The sequence below is a fragment of the Natrix helvetica genome (assembly GCF_964273705.1).
Source record: "Natrix helvetica genome assembly, chromosome: 1".
NCBI lineage: Eukaryota > Metazoa > Chordata > Lepidosauria > Squamata > Natricidae > Natrix > Natrix helvetica.
In genome coordinates, this window is record NC_138548.1 from 13,240,850 (window position 1) to 13,259,250 (window position 18,401).

Genomic DNA, 18,401 nt, shown 5'->3' on the forward strand with positions numbered 1-18,401 from the left:
TCGCCCCCACGATCAGATGGGCCCACCTGTCCAGCTGTGCTATTTTCCTACCTTTATCTTCTCTGATTCGCGCAGCAGAGTGGATTGCCGCACGAATCAGCTCTCTTACTCCTCCGAAGAAACCCGGAAGTGAAGATTTCTTCAAATTGCGCACAGCAATTGTAACCGGTTGTTAAACCAGGAGGATCCCACCACTGAGTAGTTCCTAACTGTGGGCGTAAGCAGTCGCGCATTTAAGTTTTATCTGTGTTTGTAGTACAAGTTTGAACTGTATTACTGGAAGCATCCAGAACATTAGGCTAAAGTTAGCAAGTTAAAATCTAATTATTTCTAGCTCGTAGCGTGGTAGCTATTAAGACATGGCTTTCTTTGGGGGAGGAAATTCATGTCTTCCCCGCCACCCCTAAATTTCTTACCGGGGGGGGGGGTATCTGAAAGCCCGAAAAAAGAAGTTTTATCCGAATAATGTAAATTCAGCTCCCAGAGCAGCTTCTCCTATTTGACAGGCAGCTATAACAACTTATACACTTCATATTTGGGGGTGAACTGAAGGGGGGGAAGGGAGCAGTCTATTTTTTTTTTTTTTTTTGTATTTGAACTGTGTCACATCCTGTTTACAGGGGTTTCGTTTTTTATCCATGAGGACTAGCAGAATGACTTTACCGATATATGCAAATCCTACCGTTGAGCTACAGGTTTTTCGGGGGGGAGGGAGGGAGGGAGGGGGGGGAGGACCTGTGCAGGAGTAAAACGTTGCGAACTCTGGAGCATTGAGGCTTAATTTATTGTGGCTTTTTCTCTCTTGGCAAACAAAAATAAATAAATAAGCCCTGAAGATGGCTTTGTAAGCGTGTGCGTGTGTGTGTATGTATGTATGTGTGTGCGTGTGTTCTTCCTTTTGCAAACTTAAGAACATGACGATGTGGGGGGAAAAAACAAAAGCAAAATTCTGTGCACATTCTTTTCAACCTCTCTTTTGTTTGTTGTTTGTTTGTTTCCCTTTTATTTCCGTGAAGGCTTTTTTTTTTTTTTGGGTCTTTGTAACTTTGCATTATTTGTAAATGAAATGTAATAAAGTTAAGCTGTTTTTCTCTCCGGCTGTTCAGCTCTTGCTTTTCTGAAAGAACGTTTCATCGAAGTGTTTTATATATATATTAAAAAAAAGAGACTTTTTTGTCGTTTCGAAGTGCATCTCCTGTGCTGAATGCTTGACTAGCTTTCCTTTTTCCCCCCCCTTCCTTCTCCAAACCCTCTTTCCGAAAGGAGCAGCGGAAGGTAATAAATGCAGCTTAACCTTGGGTAGACAAATGTTATTTTATTCATCAAACAAGTCTGCATTTGTACAAACGGCTCTCCGAATTTCTCCTAAACAACGAAGAGCTGCATTATTTTTAATGCGGTTTTCCCCCTCAATTTGGGCCACTTGAAGATGTGTGGACTTCAACTCCCAGAATTCCCCAGCCAGCATAGCTGGGTTGAATAGAATGCTGGGAGTTGAAGTCCACACACTGACCAGGGATGAGAAATATTGCTCTAGTAGTGCAGGGGGTCACCAGCCTTGGCAACTTTAAGACTTGTGGACTTCAACTCCCAGAGTTCCTCAGCCAGCAAAGCTGGCTGAGGAACGCTGGGAGTTGAAGTCCACAAGTCTTAAAGTTGCCAAGGCTGGAGACCCCCTGCTCTAGTGAAACAAGCCATGCATCTTGGGTTAAGTCTATTAGTTTAGAAAACTGCCTTATCCAAGATCAGCTCTAGCCCAGGAAGCACTTACTCTCCAGCACTTAAGCCAAGAGAGACTTGCTCATCACTTGCTCTCTGGTCCTCTTAACTGGAGGCGTGGCCCCATGGACTTACTTCTCTGTGCAAAGCCGGCATTCTACTATTAAGGTTTTGCTCCCTGTCCAAAATGCTTGGGAGTTTTAAAGGCCGCCTGCGTGGCTTCCAAACCAGGCAGATTCCCATCAGCTGTTAGGAGTGGCGCTGGGGAATTCCTGCATCAAACGGAAGCCTCAGCTTGTACAGGTACTCCTTGACTTACAGCCATTTTTCTTAGTGATCGTTCAAAGTTGCAACCGCACTGGAAAAAGTGACTTAGGGCCATTTGTCACCCAATCGTTGCAGCATCCCCATATTTGGGGGGTTTGGATGCTTGGCAACTAGTTCATAGTTTATGACCGTTGTGGCGTCCCGAGGTCATGTGATCCCCTGCGACCTTCCGACAAAGTCAATGTGGAAGCCAGATTCACTTCACAACCGTGATAACTAACTTAACAAGCGCAGTCGTTCACTTAGAAACTGTGGCAAGAAATGTCATAAAATATAAGGCATAAGTCACTTAACAAACGTCTCGGTTGGCAACAGAAATGTGGGGCTCAATTGTCGTAAGTTGAAGACTCCCTGTATATATACATATACATACATATACATATATACATACATATGAGGCCCTCCCTCCTATTGCAGAGGTCATGGAGCGAAATCCGGGAGGCCACAATAGGTGGCTGCCCATGTCCCTCCTCAGCACCAGTGGTGCCTGACCCAAAAGGATGCAAGACAAGGGCAGGAGACAACCCAGTGGAGGATGCCCAAGGAAGCCACATCTCTGGTGGTGACCCTTCAGCCTTCCAGGAGGGTCCCCTAGTTAAGTCCATCCCTGCGGACTTGTTAGCAGCTGCCACGGAGCAGGAACGGCTCTTCTGCGCTATGTCGAGCAATGAGGGTTCTCGGAGTCATGTAGAAGTAGCTCTCGGGTGAGGTTGGTTCTAGGAAGGGTAGTGGGGATGCTACAGGGGCTGGCGGACACGGTGCCTGCCACGTATGAAGGGACAGTTCACCATTTGCTATATCTTGAAGGGAGCAGAAGCAGTGCGGGTGCAACAAGTCTCTCTTTCAGCCAGCGGCAGTAGCATTTAGTAGTCGTGTTGGTTCCGGTAAGCCTCGTAGTCTTCAGGAATCGTGTCTAAGAAAGAGAAGAGGAAGAGTAGAGCGTGTGAACCCGAAGGGAAAGTCAGCAGCCGAATGCAGGCCTAGATGCTCTGACATTATGGGGGCTCCCGGGGGGAACCCCTCAGAGGGATGCCAAAGGTCTCGAGCAAGGCAGCTCTGGAGTGTGAATGCAGATCCTCAGCTGTGGACTATGCTTCCTCCAGGGATAGACTTATATACCGCTTCACAGTGCTTTCCAGCCCCCTCTAAGCGGTTTACAGGGTCAGCATATTGCCCCCCAACAATCTGGCTCCTCATTTTATCAGCCTTCTTGGAAGGGTGGGAGGCTGAGTCAACCTTCAGCTGCTCAGAATCGAACTCCCGGAGTGAGCAGTGAGTCAGCCCAGCAGGACTGCCTTCCAACCATTGCCCCACCACGGCTCTTGATGCTCCGATACCTCCCTCTAATGGAGTCAGAGCGGCTCTGGGGACCAAATGACAGGATTGGGCCGAGCCTCACTCACCATTGCAGCGATACCGCAGGTTGGACCAGATGATGTTTTCCTGGGAGAAGCAGAAGACCCCCAGGCGGCCCCCTCGCATGGTTGTGTCAAGGACGATGCCAGTGTCGGCCACCACCTCAGACCCCTCATAGAACCGAGTCCTGAAGTACAAATCGGGAGAAGGAGTTGGCTTATTTCTAAGAGTCGCAATGTTTATCCTGAGTCCTAGATATAATTGTTGTGGTCTGCCGGCAACCAGCAGAGCTGGCAGCAGATTCGGACAGTGAGGAGGTTGGGGAGGAACCTGGGCCAGTCCTGGAGTCTGGGGAAGGCTCTGTGTCGGAGGCAGAGATGGGGCCAGAGCCATTTGCCAGTTATCAGCTGCCTTCAGAATTGCCAGATGTAGGGAACAGCTAAAGAACGGGGGTCAACTTGGTAGTAAGGCCACAGGTGGACGATGAATAGCTCCTCCCAGAGGAAATAAAAGAGGAGCAAAAGGGGAGGGGAGTTTGCAGGAGACAATTAGTTTGCTTAATTGGTATGTGAGTCTCTGAGGCTCCTTGCCAAGTTCTGCAGATTTCCGCCTGTCAGCTCTCCAAGCCAGAGAAGGTCTGTGACTGTAAATCCTCCCTTGAAAGACTTTGCTGGATGTGAATGAGCAGAATTCACAGTCAATTAATAAAAGGGGCTTTTGTCAGGACCAGGAGTTTGCTGCATGCTCTTGGGAAGCCTCGGTCGGAACAGTGATGTGCCATAAAGCTCCATCCATTTTGTGTGTGTTGTGATGCACATAGAAGTAGGTGGGACTTCAATTGCACTATCATTGCCCACCGTCTTGATATGTTTGACCTTATCCTGTAAGACTCCTGGTGTCGAATAAAACACAACAGCTAAACCTTGGACTAATTTGAAAGTTTCTCTTGAAACTGGAAAAGGGATAAACTAAGGCTGATTGCCCATTAATTATGTAAATAATCCTGTTGCAGATAAACATCTTTTAATAAGGGGAAATAGCCTCTAGGGCCCGCTGAAGACTTTCTGAGCACCACTTAAGGCCGTTTCCATCACTTCACAAAGGAATTTAAGAGATTACATTGCTTCAACTGACAAAATGCAGCTGTAAAATGTTGGTAGGAAATTTTGACAAATTTCAGGAAATCCTTGAAGAATTCTATCTATCTGCGTCTTCTAAAAGCCTACAAACTGTTAAAACTATCCCTGTTCTCTTGAAAGTCAGTTTGGAAATCTTAGAATGATATAAAATCCTCTTCCAAAAAGTCAATTAGCCTTGACCACAGATAGTCCTGCAGTTACAACCCAAGTCGTAACGGTTGCAAAATGGAACAATATCGACCCAATTTTACAACCTTTTTTTTTGGCACCAGTTGTTAAACACTGTGGTCATTCAATGAACCCCATTGTTTGCTATGGTGCAACTGGAAGTGCCAGTTTTCAGCAAAACTCTCATAAAACATAGTCGCGTAGCCGTGGAACGCTGCAAACAGGCATAAGCAGCCTGTATTTCCAAGCGCAGTCAAGCGCATTGATGATGTTACCTAGTTGGGTAATGAAACGTCTGCAAGAGATTCTATCGGTCTTTCCTTACCGGATGTAGCCCACCTGGGGCCGGTGCTGTAAGAACCAGCGGTACGAAGTCTTATCTTTCCAGCCGACATTCCGAGGGTCTTTCCACAGCAACTTGACCTGGTCAGCTGTGTCCCCTGTGTGCCAGAGTGAGTTACGCAGGTATTCTCCAGGACCAGTCTTTGATTTCACCGCCTGAAAGAGAAAAGCAGGAGGAATAATGACGGTTAGAACAATTAATCAGTGGAACAGAAGTTGCCTCCAGAAGTTGTGAATGCCCCAACACTGGAAGTCTTTAAGAAGATGCTGGATAGCTATTTGTCTGAAACGGTATAGGGTTTCCTGCCTAGGCAGGGGGTTGGACTCCAAGGTCCCTTCCAACTCTGCTATTGTATTGTATTGTATTGTATTGTATTGTATTAATGGCCCTTTCCCCCACTCCTGCTACAGTACCAGGGTAGTGGAACACACCACCATTTCTCCTGAATTTTTAGAAGGCCGCCAGAGAGATTCAGGATGTGTCCTGAAATGCTTTTGTTGTGGCCCACCAGTGGCCAGTGGATTTAGCAGCAATCGGACAGGGAGGAGGTTGGGGAGAAGTGTGCCAGTCCTGGAGGCTGTGGAAGGCTCGGACGAGGGCTCTGTGATCAGGTGCCTAGGCAGCTAGAGAGCAGTGAGGCAGAGGAACAGCTGGAGCCTGTTCCCAGTGTGTGCATGTGCAGAGCTGCCAGAAGAAAAGAACAGCTAAGAAATCAGGGTGGACTTGGGAGTAAAGCCACAGGTGGACGGTGAATGGCCCCTCCCATAGGGACTAAAAGAGGAGCGAAAGGGGAGTGGGCTTTTGCAGGAAACAATTCGTTCGTTTCAGGAGTGTGAAGATCTGTCCGTGAATCTCAGAGACTCTGTGCCAAGTCTTTCCTTGCACAGCACTGCGTTGGGAAAATATTTACATGGCAGCTTTCCAAAACAGATAAAATCTGTGGTCATAATTTCACCTTTGAAAGACTGTTTGACAGGCCTTTGCTGAATGTGAATGAGAGGAATTCACATTCGTTGAATAAAAGGGTTTTTGTCGGCACCAGGAATCTGCTTCGTGCTTTTTGGGGAAGCCTAGGTCAGACAGCTTTTTCTCCTGCTCCTCTTCCCTGGTTGAGCTGTGATGAGAAGGGAGCCAGGTGGCGGACTCTGCCCTTACCTTGAGTTGGATGCCAGGTTCTGCCACAGCCCGGAAAGGATTGGCCTGCCAGTAGGTTTGCTCCATTTGCTTCCACATCACCACGTAGAAGCTGGCGCTATCCTGGTAGCCAAAGATGAACCCTGCGTAGTCGTCATCCGTGGCCGTGTTCACGTGGAAGGTGCCTTCAAAGTCCACCCCATTAAATGCCGTGTACCCTGAACCCGAGTGGGGAGAAGAAAAAGGACGTCACGATAATATATGGCCTTTTTATTTCTGGTGGCTCATGTCATAAAGACGGTGAGGGATAGCAACGGAAGAGAATGTCTGCAGCTCAATGTTGAAATAAGGGGTCCTTGGGGCTCTCCCAGGTGGGTGGTTTCCTTGAAGACGTTTCATTACCCAACTAGGTAATATCATCAGTACTAGTAAGGAGTGAGGTTCTCTCTCTCTCTCTCTCTCTCTCTCTCTCTCTCTCTCTCTCTCTCTCTCTCTCTCTCTCCCTCCCTCCCTCCCTCCCTCCCTCTCCTCTCCTCTCCTCTCCTCTCCTCAGAGGAAACCCCACTCCTTACTAGCATTGATGATGTTACTTAGCGTAGGTAACGAAACATCTGCAAGAAAATAATCAAGGTCAGAGCTCACCAAGGTCCCTGGATAGATCAGCCTTCAGGAGTAGGACGAAATCCCACAACCAAGACAACAGCCAGAGAAGAGAAACCTCAGTCTCGACTTGCAACAGTTTGTTTAGTGACTGTTCAAAGTTACAACGGCAATGATTTTGGATGAAAGTACTTTCAAACAAATGTAGTTAAAGGAGAATGTTGGTACATTCTTTGATTTAAAATGCACAACTTAATTTGAATGAAGTATAAAGAATGATTATAGTAATGCACGGAACTCAAATGTAACCAATCGACATGCTAGCTGGAAGACGTATTGAAGAGTGTTTTGTCTGTGTGTTATCCGTCTAATTAAAACAATAAAAATAAAAAATAAAAATAACAAATAACAAAGTTACAACGGCACTGAAAAAAGTGACTTATGACCGTTTTTCACACAACTACTGTAGCATCAAAATTCAAGCGCTTGGCAATTGGTTCGTATTTATGACCGTTGTGTCCTGAGGTCGTGGGATCCCCTTTTGCGACTTTCTGACAAGCAAAGTTAATGGGGAAGCCAGATTCATTTAACAACTGGGCTGCTAACCTATCACTGCAGTGATGCACTTAACAACTGAAGAAAGGTCGTAAAATGGGGCAAAACTCACTTAACTGACATCTCACTTAACAACAAGTCAAGGATTAGCTGTATGCTACCCTTGCATTCTCCTTCCTGGGTTATGACAAGCGAAATCTATGGGGAAGCCAGATTCACTTAACAGCTGTTACTAACTTAACAATGGTTCACTTAACAGCTATTGCAAGAAAGGTCATAAAATGGGGCAAAATCCAATCGCTGTCTTGTTTAACAACAGAAATTTCGGGCCCAATTGTGGCTATAAGTCAAGGACTCCCTTGTGTTGTAAATCTTTTTAACGTGATTGCTTTCTTAACTTAAAGATTGCTTTCTTTAACATGATTGCTTAAACTGTAACTTACCCACAGCCAAACCAGGGTCACTGTTCATAGTCTGCACAATTTCCATGCCCTGCAAAAAGAAGAATTGTCTTTCTTTTTATTGCCATAGATCTGGAGACTCCAACCTCCGCCTGGAATTTTGAGAACAGGCGGGTATTTTCAGAGAATGACAAATAGTAAAATGGGATTTTTACCCTTCGATAAAGTGGCTATTGGGAAGAGGTTATAAAACCCTTTTTATTCACAGAATGTTACCTGCAGTTTCTCAACAAGACACTCTCTCTATTAAACCTGACTAGGTAAAGGTAAAGGTTCCCCTCACACATATGTGCTAGTCGTTCCCGACTCTAGACGGCGGTGCTCATCTCCGTTTCAAAGCAAAAGAGCCAGCGCTGTCCAAAGACATCTCCATGGTCATGTGGCCGGCATGACTGAACACCAAAGGCACATGGAACGTTGTTCCCTTCCCACCAAAGGTGGTCCCTACTTTTCTACTTGCATTTTTACCTGCTTTCGAACTGCTAAGTTGGCAGAAGCTAGGACAAGTAATGGGAGCTCACTCTGTTACGCCGCACTAGGGATTTGAACTGCCAACCTTTCTGATCGACAAGCTCAGTGTCTTAGCCACTGAGCCACCTGACTACTTGTGGTCTTTTTGTAGACCAGTGTTTCTCAATCATGGCCACTTTAAGAGGTGTGGACTTCAACTCCCAGAATTCCCCAGCCAGCTGGGGAATTCTGGGAGTTGAAGTCCACACCTCTTAAAGTGGCCATGGTTGAGAAATACTGCTTTAGCTGGATGGGGCTACAAGTCTTTTATGTTACTCCCCAACTTTGGGTGACTTGGGGAAGAGTAGGGGAGTTGAAAAAAGGAGGAAGTCTCCCAAAATTGTTGAGAACGGCGTTGCCCTGGACCAAACTCTGGTTTTCTCCTGCACCATGAAGTGGATGAGGAACAGAACTGTGTCTTTGCAGCCGAGAGTTCATCCCAGCAGCCCTGAATCGTTCTTCACCCAAGAAGGTAAGTGATATCCCACACCAGAGCAAGATATAAAACTCCTCCAATCAACGTATTTCCCAGTACGGAAACTTAGCCTTTCCCAAACTGAAGCTGTTCCAGACAAATTAGACTTCAGTTCCCAGAATTCCCAGTCATACAGTTGGCACAACTCCCATAATCCCTTGTCAACCTCTCCATTGGCTGTGCTGGCTGGAAAGTACAGCTGTGAAAATCTTGGTCCCACTTCTCACAAGGTCTTTGTTGGAGGGAGAAGCCTCCAATGTGTGTAAGACTAGAAAAATTGGACTTGCCCTTCATCAGAACATTTGGGAGTAATCCCAAAAGTGCTTTTTTGAAGAGGCAACTGGGCTTTCTGGTTTTCCTTTGAAGATCTTTCGCTTCTCATCCAAGAAGCTTCTTCAGCTCTGACTGGATGGTGGGGAATGGAAGGGTTTATACTACTTGCAGACAGCTGGTCCTTTGCATTCTTTTAGTGAGTCTAAAGGTAAAGGTTTCCCTCGCACATATGTGCTAGTCATTCCTGACTCTAGAGGGCGGGCCTCATCTCTGTTTCAAAGCCAAAGAGCCAGTGCTGTCCGAAGACATCTCCGTGGTCATGTGACTGGCATGACTAAACGCCGAAGGCGCACGGAACACTATTACCTTCCCACCAAAGGTGGTACCTATTTTTCTACTTGCATTTTTACATGCTTTTGAACTTTCTTCGGAAAGGCGAAAAGGGGAACCAGGTATCACACATCAGTCGCAGAAGAAGATCAAGGTATGTAAAAAGAGAAGTCACCTTCTGGTTGGTGATTCAATCGTAAGAGATGTTAATTTAGGAGAGGATACGGAGGTTTTAAAAGAGGTCAGGTGTCTGCCAGGTGCTACTGCCAGCAGAGACAAGAGGCGTATTCTTAAGATAGTCAAGAATGCAAGTAAGGACTGCGACGTTGATGCTATTATACATCTTGGCACTAATGATCTATCCCAGAAAGATGTACTTTCTGTGCAGAATGATTTCCAGAACTTGGGGTATGAACTTAATAGTATAGGTTGTAGGCTTATCTTTTCAGAGGTTTTACCTGTATATAAGGAACAAAAAGGGAAGGGCCAGCGTGTAGCAGAGTTTAATGTTTGGCTAAAGGAGTGGTGTAAAAGGGAAGGCTTTGGTTTTATTAGTCATGAAGCCTGTAGCTGGTCCAATGAAAAACTGTACAAAAGAGATGGGTTGCACCCATCCAAGAAAGGAACTGAGTTACTTGGCATTAAATTCACAGATTTTCTTGATAAACATTTAAACTGAAGAGCGGGGACAGAGAATTAATAGATACAGAACATCTCTGTCCCCAGCAAACTAAAATTCATAGGGTTATAAATGCATGTAACATAGATGTGTGTGTGCGTAAGATTATCACTCCTGCTGTCAAGCAAAACCAAGCATGTAATAGTGATTGTCATACCATGTGCATGAATCACACAAGTGGCAAGAAAATAGGGGCAGTCAGGCATAATACAGGTTATGTAGACAGTAAACACAAGGTCAATCAAAATGGACTCAAATGTCTATATACCAATGCACAGAGCATGAGGAATAAACAGGGAGAATTAGAAATTCAAGTAAAAGAGGGCAGATATGATATTATTGCCATTACAGAAACTTGGTGGGATGAAACTGACAAATGGAACATACAGCTAGAAGGATTTAAATTATTTAAAAGAAATAGACCAAATAAAAGAGGAGGTGGAGTTGCACTATATATAAGAAATAACTATGTCTCTACAGAAATAGAGCACAACAATAATGAGAACTATCTTGAATGCATTTGGGTCAATATTAAAGGTTGTGGGGGAAATGACATTGCCATAGGTCTATACTACAGGCCACCCAACCAAGCAGAGGAAGAAGATGAACTTTTTGCTAGTCAGCTAACTAAGGTATGTAGGAAGCACACCACAATAGTAATGGGAGATTTTAACTACCCTGACATCAACTGGGAAACAAACTCTGCACCAAGTGGAAGATCCAACAGGTTCCTAACAAACCTAGCAGACAACTTTGTTTTCCAAAAAGTAGAGAAGGAAACAAGGGGATCAGCCATACTGGACTTAATTCTCACTAACAGAGAGGAAATGATAGAAGGTGTTGAAGTCATAGGAACCCTGGGGGCAAGTGACCATGCAATATTGGAATTCAACATTATCCAAACACAAGTAGTAGAACAAAGTCAAACTAGAGTCTTGGACTTTAAGAAAGCTAATTTCAATAAACTTAGAGAGAGCTTGGGAAAAATTCCATGGATGAGAATCCTCGAGGGGAAAACAACTCAAGAAGCTTGGGAAATTTTGAAAAATGAGATTAGAAAAGCCCAGTCTAACACAATACCAATGAAGAAGAAAAACAACAGCTCCCAAAAGAAACCAGCATGGCTGCATAAACAACTATCTGACAAACTGAAAGACAAAAAAAGTAAGTATAAAAAGTGGAAGGAGGGGGACATAACTAAGGCAGAATATCAGCAAATAGCCCGAGCCTGTAAAGATGAAGTGAGGAAAGCTAAGGCTCACAATGAAGAAAGGCTTGCCACAAAAGTAAAAATTAACAAAAAAAGCTTCTTCCAACATGTTAAAAACAAGAAAAAAGTTAAGGAAACAATTGGTCCATTGCTAGGAGAAAGTGGCAAGAAGGTGACAAGCAACAGGGAGAAAGCAGAACTATTTAACTCATGTTTTGCATCTGTCTTTACACAAAGGGATAAAACAGTCCAACCTATCAAAAGCAGCACCACAAAATTAGGAACACAAATTGAAATAGGGAAGAAAATGGTAAGTGAGCACCTGTCTACCCTAGATGAGTTCAAATCACCAGGACCGGATGGATTACACCCCAGAGTTCTGAAGGAACTAGCAGACGAGATCTCAGAACCACTGAATTATATCTTTCAGAGATCCTGGAACACCGGGGAACTACCAGAGGACTGGAAAAGAGCTGATGTGGTTCCCATCTTCAAAAAAGGGAAAAAATTAGATCCAGGAAACTACAGACCTATCAGCCTAACCTCAATACCAGGAAAGATTCTGGAAAAAATAATCAAGCAACGAATTTGCGAACACCTAGAAGCAAACAAAGTAATAGCCAAAAGCCAACATGGATTTGTCAAAAACAGATCATGCCAGACTAATCTTATTGCATTCTTTGATAATGTGACAAAATTAGTGGACCAGAGGAATGCCGTTGATATAGTTTACTTGGACTTCAGTAAGGCTTTTGATAAGGTAGACCATAACCTACTACTAGATAAAGTAGAAGAATGTGGGTTAGACAGCATCACCACCAGATGGATTGGTAACTGGCTGACCAACCGCACTCAACGTGTAGTTCTCAATGGAACTGCATCTACATGGAGGGAAGTATGCAGTGGAGTACCCCAAGGCTCTGTTTTAGGCCCAGTACTCTTCAACATCTTCATCAATGATTTGGATGAGGGAATAAATGGGGAACTCATCAAATTTGCAGATGATACCAAGCTGGCAGGAATAGCCAACACTCCAGAAGATAGGCTTAAGATACAGAAGGATCTTGACAAACTTGAACATTGGGCACTATCTAATAAAATGAAATTCAATGGTGAAAAGAGTAAGGTTCTACATTTAGGCAACAAAAACGGAATGCACAGGTACAGTATAGGTGATACCTTACTCAGTAGTAGTAACTGTGAAAGGGATCTTGGAGTCCTAGTGGACAACCATTTAAATATGAGCCAGCAGTGTGCAGCAGCTGCCAAAAAAGCCAACACAGTTCTAGGCTGCATCAACAGAGGGATAGAATCAAGATCACGTGAAGTGTTAATACCACTTTATAATGCCTTGGTAAGGCCACACTTGGAATACTGCATTCAGTTCTGGTCGCCACGATGTAAAAAAGATGTGGAGACTCTAGAAAGAGTGCAGAGAAGAGCAACAAAGATGATTAGGGGACTGGAGACTAAAACATATGAAGAACGGTTGCAGGAACTGGGTATGTTTAGCTTAAGAGAAAGAAGGACTAGGGGAGACATGATAGCATTATTCCAATATCTCAGAGGTTGCCACAAAGAAGAGGGAGTCAAACTATTCTCCAAAGCACCTGAGGGTAGAACAAGAAGCAATGGGTGGAAACTAATCAAGGAGAGAAGCAACTTAGAACTGAGGAGAAATTTCCTGACAGTGAGAACAATTAATCAGTGGAACAGCTTGCCTCCAGAAGTTGTGAATGCCCCAACACTGGAAGTCTTTAAGAAGATGTTGGATAGCTATTTGTCTGAAACGGTATAGGGTTTCCTGCCTAGGCAGGGGGTTGGACTAGAAGACCTCCAAGGTCCCTTCCAACTCTACTATTGTATTGTATTGTATTGTATTGTATTGTATTGCTAGATTGGCAGAAGCTGGGACAAGTGACGGGAGCTCACTCCGTTACGCGGCACTAGGGATTTGAACCGCCAAACTCGATCTTTCTGATCAACAAGCTCAGCGTCTTAGCCACCGAGTCCCTCTTAGCGAGTCTTAAAAGAATGCCAAAAAAATAATAAATGCAAAGGACCAGCTGTCTGCAAGGTGTATAAATCCTTCCATTCCCCACCATCCAGTCAGAGCTGAAGAAGTTTCTTGGATGAGAAGCGAAACGTCTTCAAACAAAAACCTGTCAGTCCAGTTGCCTCTTGAAAAAAGCACCTCTGGGACAACCGTGGCCTGGAGGACTGAGAATCTCCATAAACCAGGGGTGTCCAAACTTGGTAACGTTAAAACTCGTGGACTTCAGCTCCCAGAATTCCCCAGCCATGCTGGCTGGGGAATCATGGCTGGGAAATTCTGGGAGTTGAAGTCCACGAGTCTTAATGTTCCCAAGTTTGGACATCCCTACCATAGATGTTTGAGAGTAATGCAACCGTTCTTCAGGGCCAGAAGAGTTTTCAATCTTGCAAACCATCATTAGGGCCAAAAACAAGAAGAAGCACATCAGGAAATCACCAAGCAACCTCAGAGCTGATAGCTAACCTGGTTGAGGACAATCCAGTTGGGGTCTATCTGGGCGTCTCCTTCAGGATCCAACACAACGGTTTGAAAGGCCCGGAAGTCAGTCAGTGTCACCTGAGCATTTTCAGGGCAAACGTCAATCTGGTCAACCACGTGGTCCTTATCAAAGTCATCCTGACAAGCATCTCCAACACCGTCTCCTGCAGAAGAGGGAGTGGGGAATCAGCTTCCCACAGTTGCCCTGGGTTCAAAGGCAGAACTAGGCCTACAAGCATCACACACCAGCCTTCCTACCAAAGGCTTGTTTTTCTACTTGCATTTTTACATGCTTTCTAACTGCTAGGTTGGCAGAAGCTGGGACAAGTAATGGGAGTTCACCCTGTTAATGCAGCACTAGGGATTCGAACTGCCGATCTACTAATCTACAAGCTCGGCATCTTAACCACTGAGCGACCGCATCCTATCTTTGATCTGTCAGCCTAAACTGGTGAATTCTTCACCTCTACTTTTCCAACAGCCAGTTGGAAAAGTTGAGATGCCTCCAGGCAGTGTTTCTCAACCTTGGAGACCTCTGTTCTTCCTTTCTCTGTTTAATTTTATCTCTTTCTCTACCTGCTTCTACCTGCCAAACATCTTCAGCTATATTTGTTAAAGTAGTCTGTGGTTTTTACAAAGCCTAGACTAACCCAATGTTTTCCAACTTGGCAACTTTTAAGGCATGTAGACTTCGACCACCAACATTCTTACAAGCTGCTATGTTTGAAAAACACTGGACAAACCTTTCCCGTATCCTTAACTTTTCCTGGGAGTAGCTGTAGCTTCTCTCCCTAATGTCCAAGTTGCTGTTCCACAAGATCTCAACCACAGCCCTTTGGGAAAGAAGGAAAACAACCTTTTCCAGTCGTATTCACACATCCTTTGTTCAAGTTAACTAGCTGGGGAAATTCTAGGAGTTGAAGTCTACAGATCTTAAAAATTGCCAAGGTTGAGAAACGCTGTTTTAGTGCAAATTTGACAGTTTTGAGACTTGTGGACTTCCAACTCCCAAAATATATATTATATATTTATTGAAGTTTATATCAGCTTTCTGTCCTGTGGTGACCAAAGACTTTAAAGTCTTAAAAGTTGCCAAACTTGGAGACCCCTGTTCTTGTGAATTCTACTGTCAGGCCTGCAGTTATATTCCTTTTTAGGATCTTTGGCCTGCCACACTCTCTATTATTTCATTATGCTGTTTCATTAGTGTAGTAATTGGGAGGGGGAATAGAAAGGAGTAGAATTGTGGAATATGTTGTTGTCATTGCTTTCTAGAAGCCCAAGGTCATCTTTTGCCTCCACACCTCTGCACCTGACCGGAACCAGATGGGTGGAGATGCCAGCGTGGCCGAAGAAGATTGGACCATGTGATGGATTTATGGGCGTGGGGATAAGATCACGAACTTTCAACTGGGTGGAATCCCAGGAAGCTTTTAGATTTGGGATTTCCACAGATGTGCCAACATGTCTGTCTTATTAAATTGGAACTTGAAGGATAGCTCTGCCTTGGCCTCTGATTTAATTCTGCATGATGTTTGGAACGCTGACATCTACACCGATCAGAGGGATAGACTACGGCCTTTTTCCAAATCCAGGATATATTTGATGTAATTTTATTATTTTAACTCCCTTGTGGATGCTAAGGGGCAACTGTTCCATGTTTGTGCTTCCTTATAAAGGAAGAAGTTGAGAGAGGAAGCATGTTGTCCTCACGGTTTGTGTCCTGCTGGCCAGGATTGGGGACCAAACGACAGTTGTCAGGCCCTGGCGGCTTGTGATCTGGGATGCCATCATTATCATCATCTTCATCGCACTCATCTCCAAGCCCATCCTGGTCAGAGTCCAGCTGGGAGCTGTTGGGCACCGAAGGACAATTGTCGCGGGAATCCTGGTGCCCGTCTCCATCTCTGTCAACAAGGAGAGAAAAGAAAATTTAGAATTGGGTGACGGGTGAAATAAGAGAACGGTAGGAAAGGGGAGATCTTTATCCAAGCTCTTTATCCCTTAAATTGCTCCCAACACCTATTTGAATTATCTCCAGATTCCCAAGTCTCAGTATCAACGAAGCAATGGCACGTCTGTATGAAGTTCTCCAATCAGTTTAGCTTAGTGCTTTGCTAGAGTTCGACGTTAGGAGAATACTGAATGGTCTCATTGCCCAGGATGTAGCAATGCAATTCTCTGCATGGATCTTCTACTCCACCTCTTTGGAGAAAGAGAAGTTCATTGTCCCAAAGGCGCTTTTTCAAAAGATGACTGGATTTGGTTTTTCCTTGAAGATGTTTCGCTTCTTGTCCAAGAAGCTTCTTTACTTCAGTTCTTCAGAACTTAAAAAGAACTAAGAACTAGATCTAAGAAGAAATGTCCTCTCAGAACAATTCAACATGGAGTGACTTGTTTCCCAAAAGTTGTGAATGCTCCGACACTGGAGGTTTTTAAGATGAGATTGGATAACCATTTGACTAGAAGACCTCCAAGGTCCCTTCTAACTCTGTTAAAAAGGTAAAGGTTCCCTTTGCACATACGTGCTAGTCGTTCCCGACTCTAGGGGGTGGTGCTCATCTCTGTTTCAAAGCCGAAGAGCCAGCACTGTCCGAAGACGTCTCTGTGGTCATGTGGCCGGCATGACTAAACGCCGAAGGTGCACGCAACGCTGTTACCTTCCCACCAAAGGTGGTTCCTAATTTTTCTACTTGCATTTTTTACGTACTTTCGAACTGCTAGGTTGGCAGAAGCTGGGAGAAGTAACAGGAGTTCACTCAGTTACGTGGCACTAGGGATTTGAATCACCGAACTACTGACCTTTCTGATCGATAGGCTCAGTGTCTTAGCCACAGCTTCCTTTTTTTCCAACTCTGTTATTCTATTCTAAAAACAAAGTCCAGTTGCCTTTTGAAAAAGCACCTTTGGGACAACCATGACCTGGATGACTGAGAATCTCCATAGACAGAAGGTCTTTATATCAGCTTTCTGTCCTGTGTGTTGGCAAAAGAGTCTAACCGCAGCATCTCTGTGTGAGTTTACTACTCTTGTCTCCCAGCTAGAAGGGATTCATAGAGCAATTATTCTTGCAAGGATGCAGACGGAAACTCAAACCTTGCTACGTGTGAAATGAAGGCATATATTCTTCAACTCACTTGTCCTGGTTGGTGTCACATGGGTCTCCAACAAGATCGTGGTCAGTATCTTTCTAAGTAACGAAAAGTAGAAAACAATTTTAATTGAAATGTCTTTGAATATTAATAGCTCGGGTTGGCTGTGGTTTTCCCAGTTGCAATGGATGGCTTTGAAAGTTGGACCATAAGGAAGGCTGAGGGCCAAAGAATGGAGGGCTTTGAACTCTGGTGCTGGAGAAGAAGACTCCTGCGAGTCCCTTAGACTGCAAGGCCATCCAACCGGTCAGTCCTAGAGGAGATCAACCCTGACTGCTCTTTAGAAGGGCAGATCCTGAAGAGGAAAGTCAAATCCTTTGGCCACCTAATGAGAAGGAAGGACTCCCTGGAGAAGAGCCTCATGCTGGGAAGGATGGAGGGCAAGAGAAGAAGAAGGGGACGACAGAGAATGAGGGGGATGGATGGAGTCAATGAAGCAGTCGGCATGAGCTTAAATGGACTCCAGAGGATGGTGGAGGACAGGAAGGCCTGGAGGAATGTTGTCCATGTGGTCGCGATGGGTCGGACACGGCTTCGCAACTAACAACAACAGGCTCAGGTTGATAGTTATGTTGTTGGTTTGAGCTCTGAGGTTGACAATTTGGTTGCACACAATTTGATTGCGATTTGGTCACAAATGAACAGGGACGAAACGTTTGCAACCAAATCGCCAAGCTCGGAACTCAAACCAACAACGTAACAGTTTTAATTGTGTTTTTTTTTAAATTTACCTTCCTTTGGAAACCTCCCTAAGATGCTTTTATCAAATGCAGACTTAGAATTCTTGAATGTTTCGAGTAAAATATTTTCCACTTCTATCTTCAAAATCTTTTCCATGAAGTCTCACGTTCCAAAAACGTACTCTTGCTCTCTAAACCTACATTTCTATTGCATTGTTTAAACTGTGGTTGTTTACAAAAAGATTTGAAGCAGGTGGCTTCCCACAATCAAAACTCAAAAGATTTTATCCTGTGCTGGATTTTCCAGGCTCAGTCACCCAGGAGAATGAAAAAGTCAGGGCACCATCCCAAATTATGAGTAATGAAATTCCAATTAAAACAGCCCTCTACACTTCAAGGGAAGGCTTGATTGGAAGGATTTGGAAGGACAGAAGAGATCTTGGAATCAATTTTTTTAGGTGGACATTCTGTAATTCCAGAAACGATGATAGAATTCACGTTTCTGCAGCTTTTCTTAAAAGAACTCCGATTTAATTTGGGAGGGGGCACAGCTGAGCAGCAAAACTTTTTATCATACATCAAATCTGGTATCTCTGTTCCAAAAGTTTCTTGGGAAAACCAGCTGTCTGTTCAAGATCTTGGACAATGATTAATGCTCGATGGTCTTTGACTTACAACCATTTGTTTTCCGACCACTCAAAGGTTACAACAAATGTAAAGTGTGCTAACCGCATCCATGCCGTGATACATATAATTT

General features: G+C 44.4%; 1 protein-coding gene across 1 annotated transcript in view; it reads right to left on the bottom strand.

Moving 5' to 3' along the window:
• Positions 1 to 1,308: 1,308 nt before the first annotated feature.
• COMP (cartilage oligomeric matrix protein) overlaps positions 1,309 to 18,401 on the bottom strand; it is a 52,400-nt gene continuing 35,307 nt past the window's right edge. Inside the window, exons 12-19 of the mRNA XM_081958681.1 lie at positions 16,950 to 17,002; positions 15,526 to 15,719; positions 13,798 to 13,976; positions 7,785 to 7,833; positions 6,208 to 6,404; positions 5,035 to 5,207; positions 3,450 to 3,589; positions 1,309 to 2,959 (exon numbers count right to left, since the gene is read on the bottom strand). Of these exons, the coding sequence (XP_081814807.1) occupies positions 2,910 to 2,959; positions 3,450 to 3,589; positions 5,035 to 5,207; positions 6,208 to 6,404; positions 7,785 to 7,833; positions 13,798 to 13,976; positions 15,526 to 15,719; positions 16,950 to 17,002 (1,035 nt within the window). The 3' untranslated portion in view covers positions 1,309 to 2,909. The remainder of the gene's footprint in view (positions 2,960 to 3,449; positions 3,590 to 5,034; positions 5,208 to 6,207; positions 6,405 to 7,784; positions 7,834 to 13,797; positions 13,977 to 15,525; positions 15,720 to 16,949; positions 17,003 to 18,401) is intronic.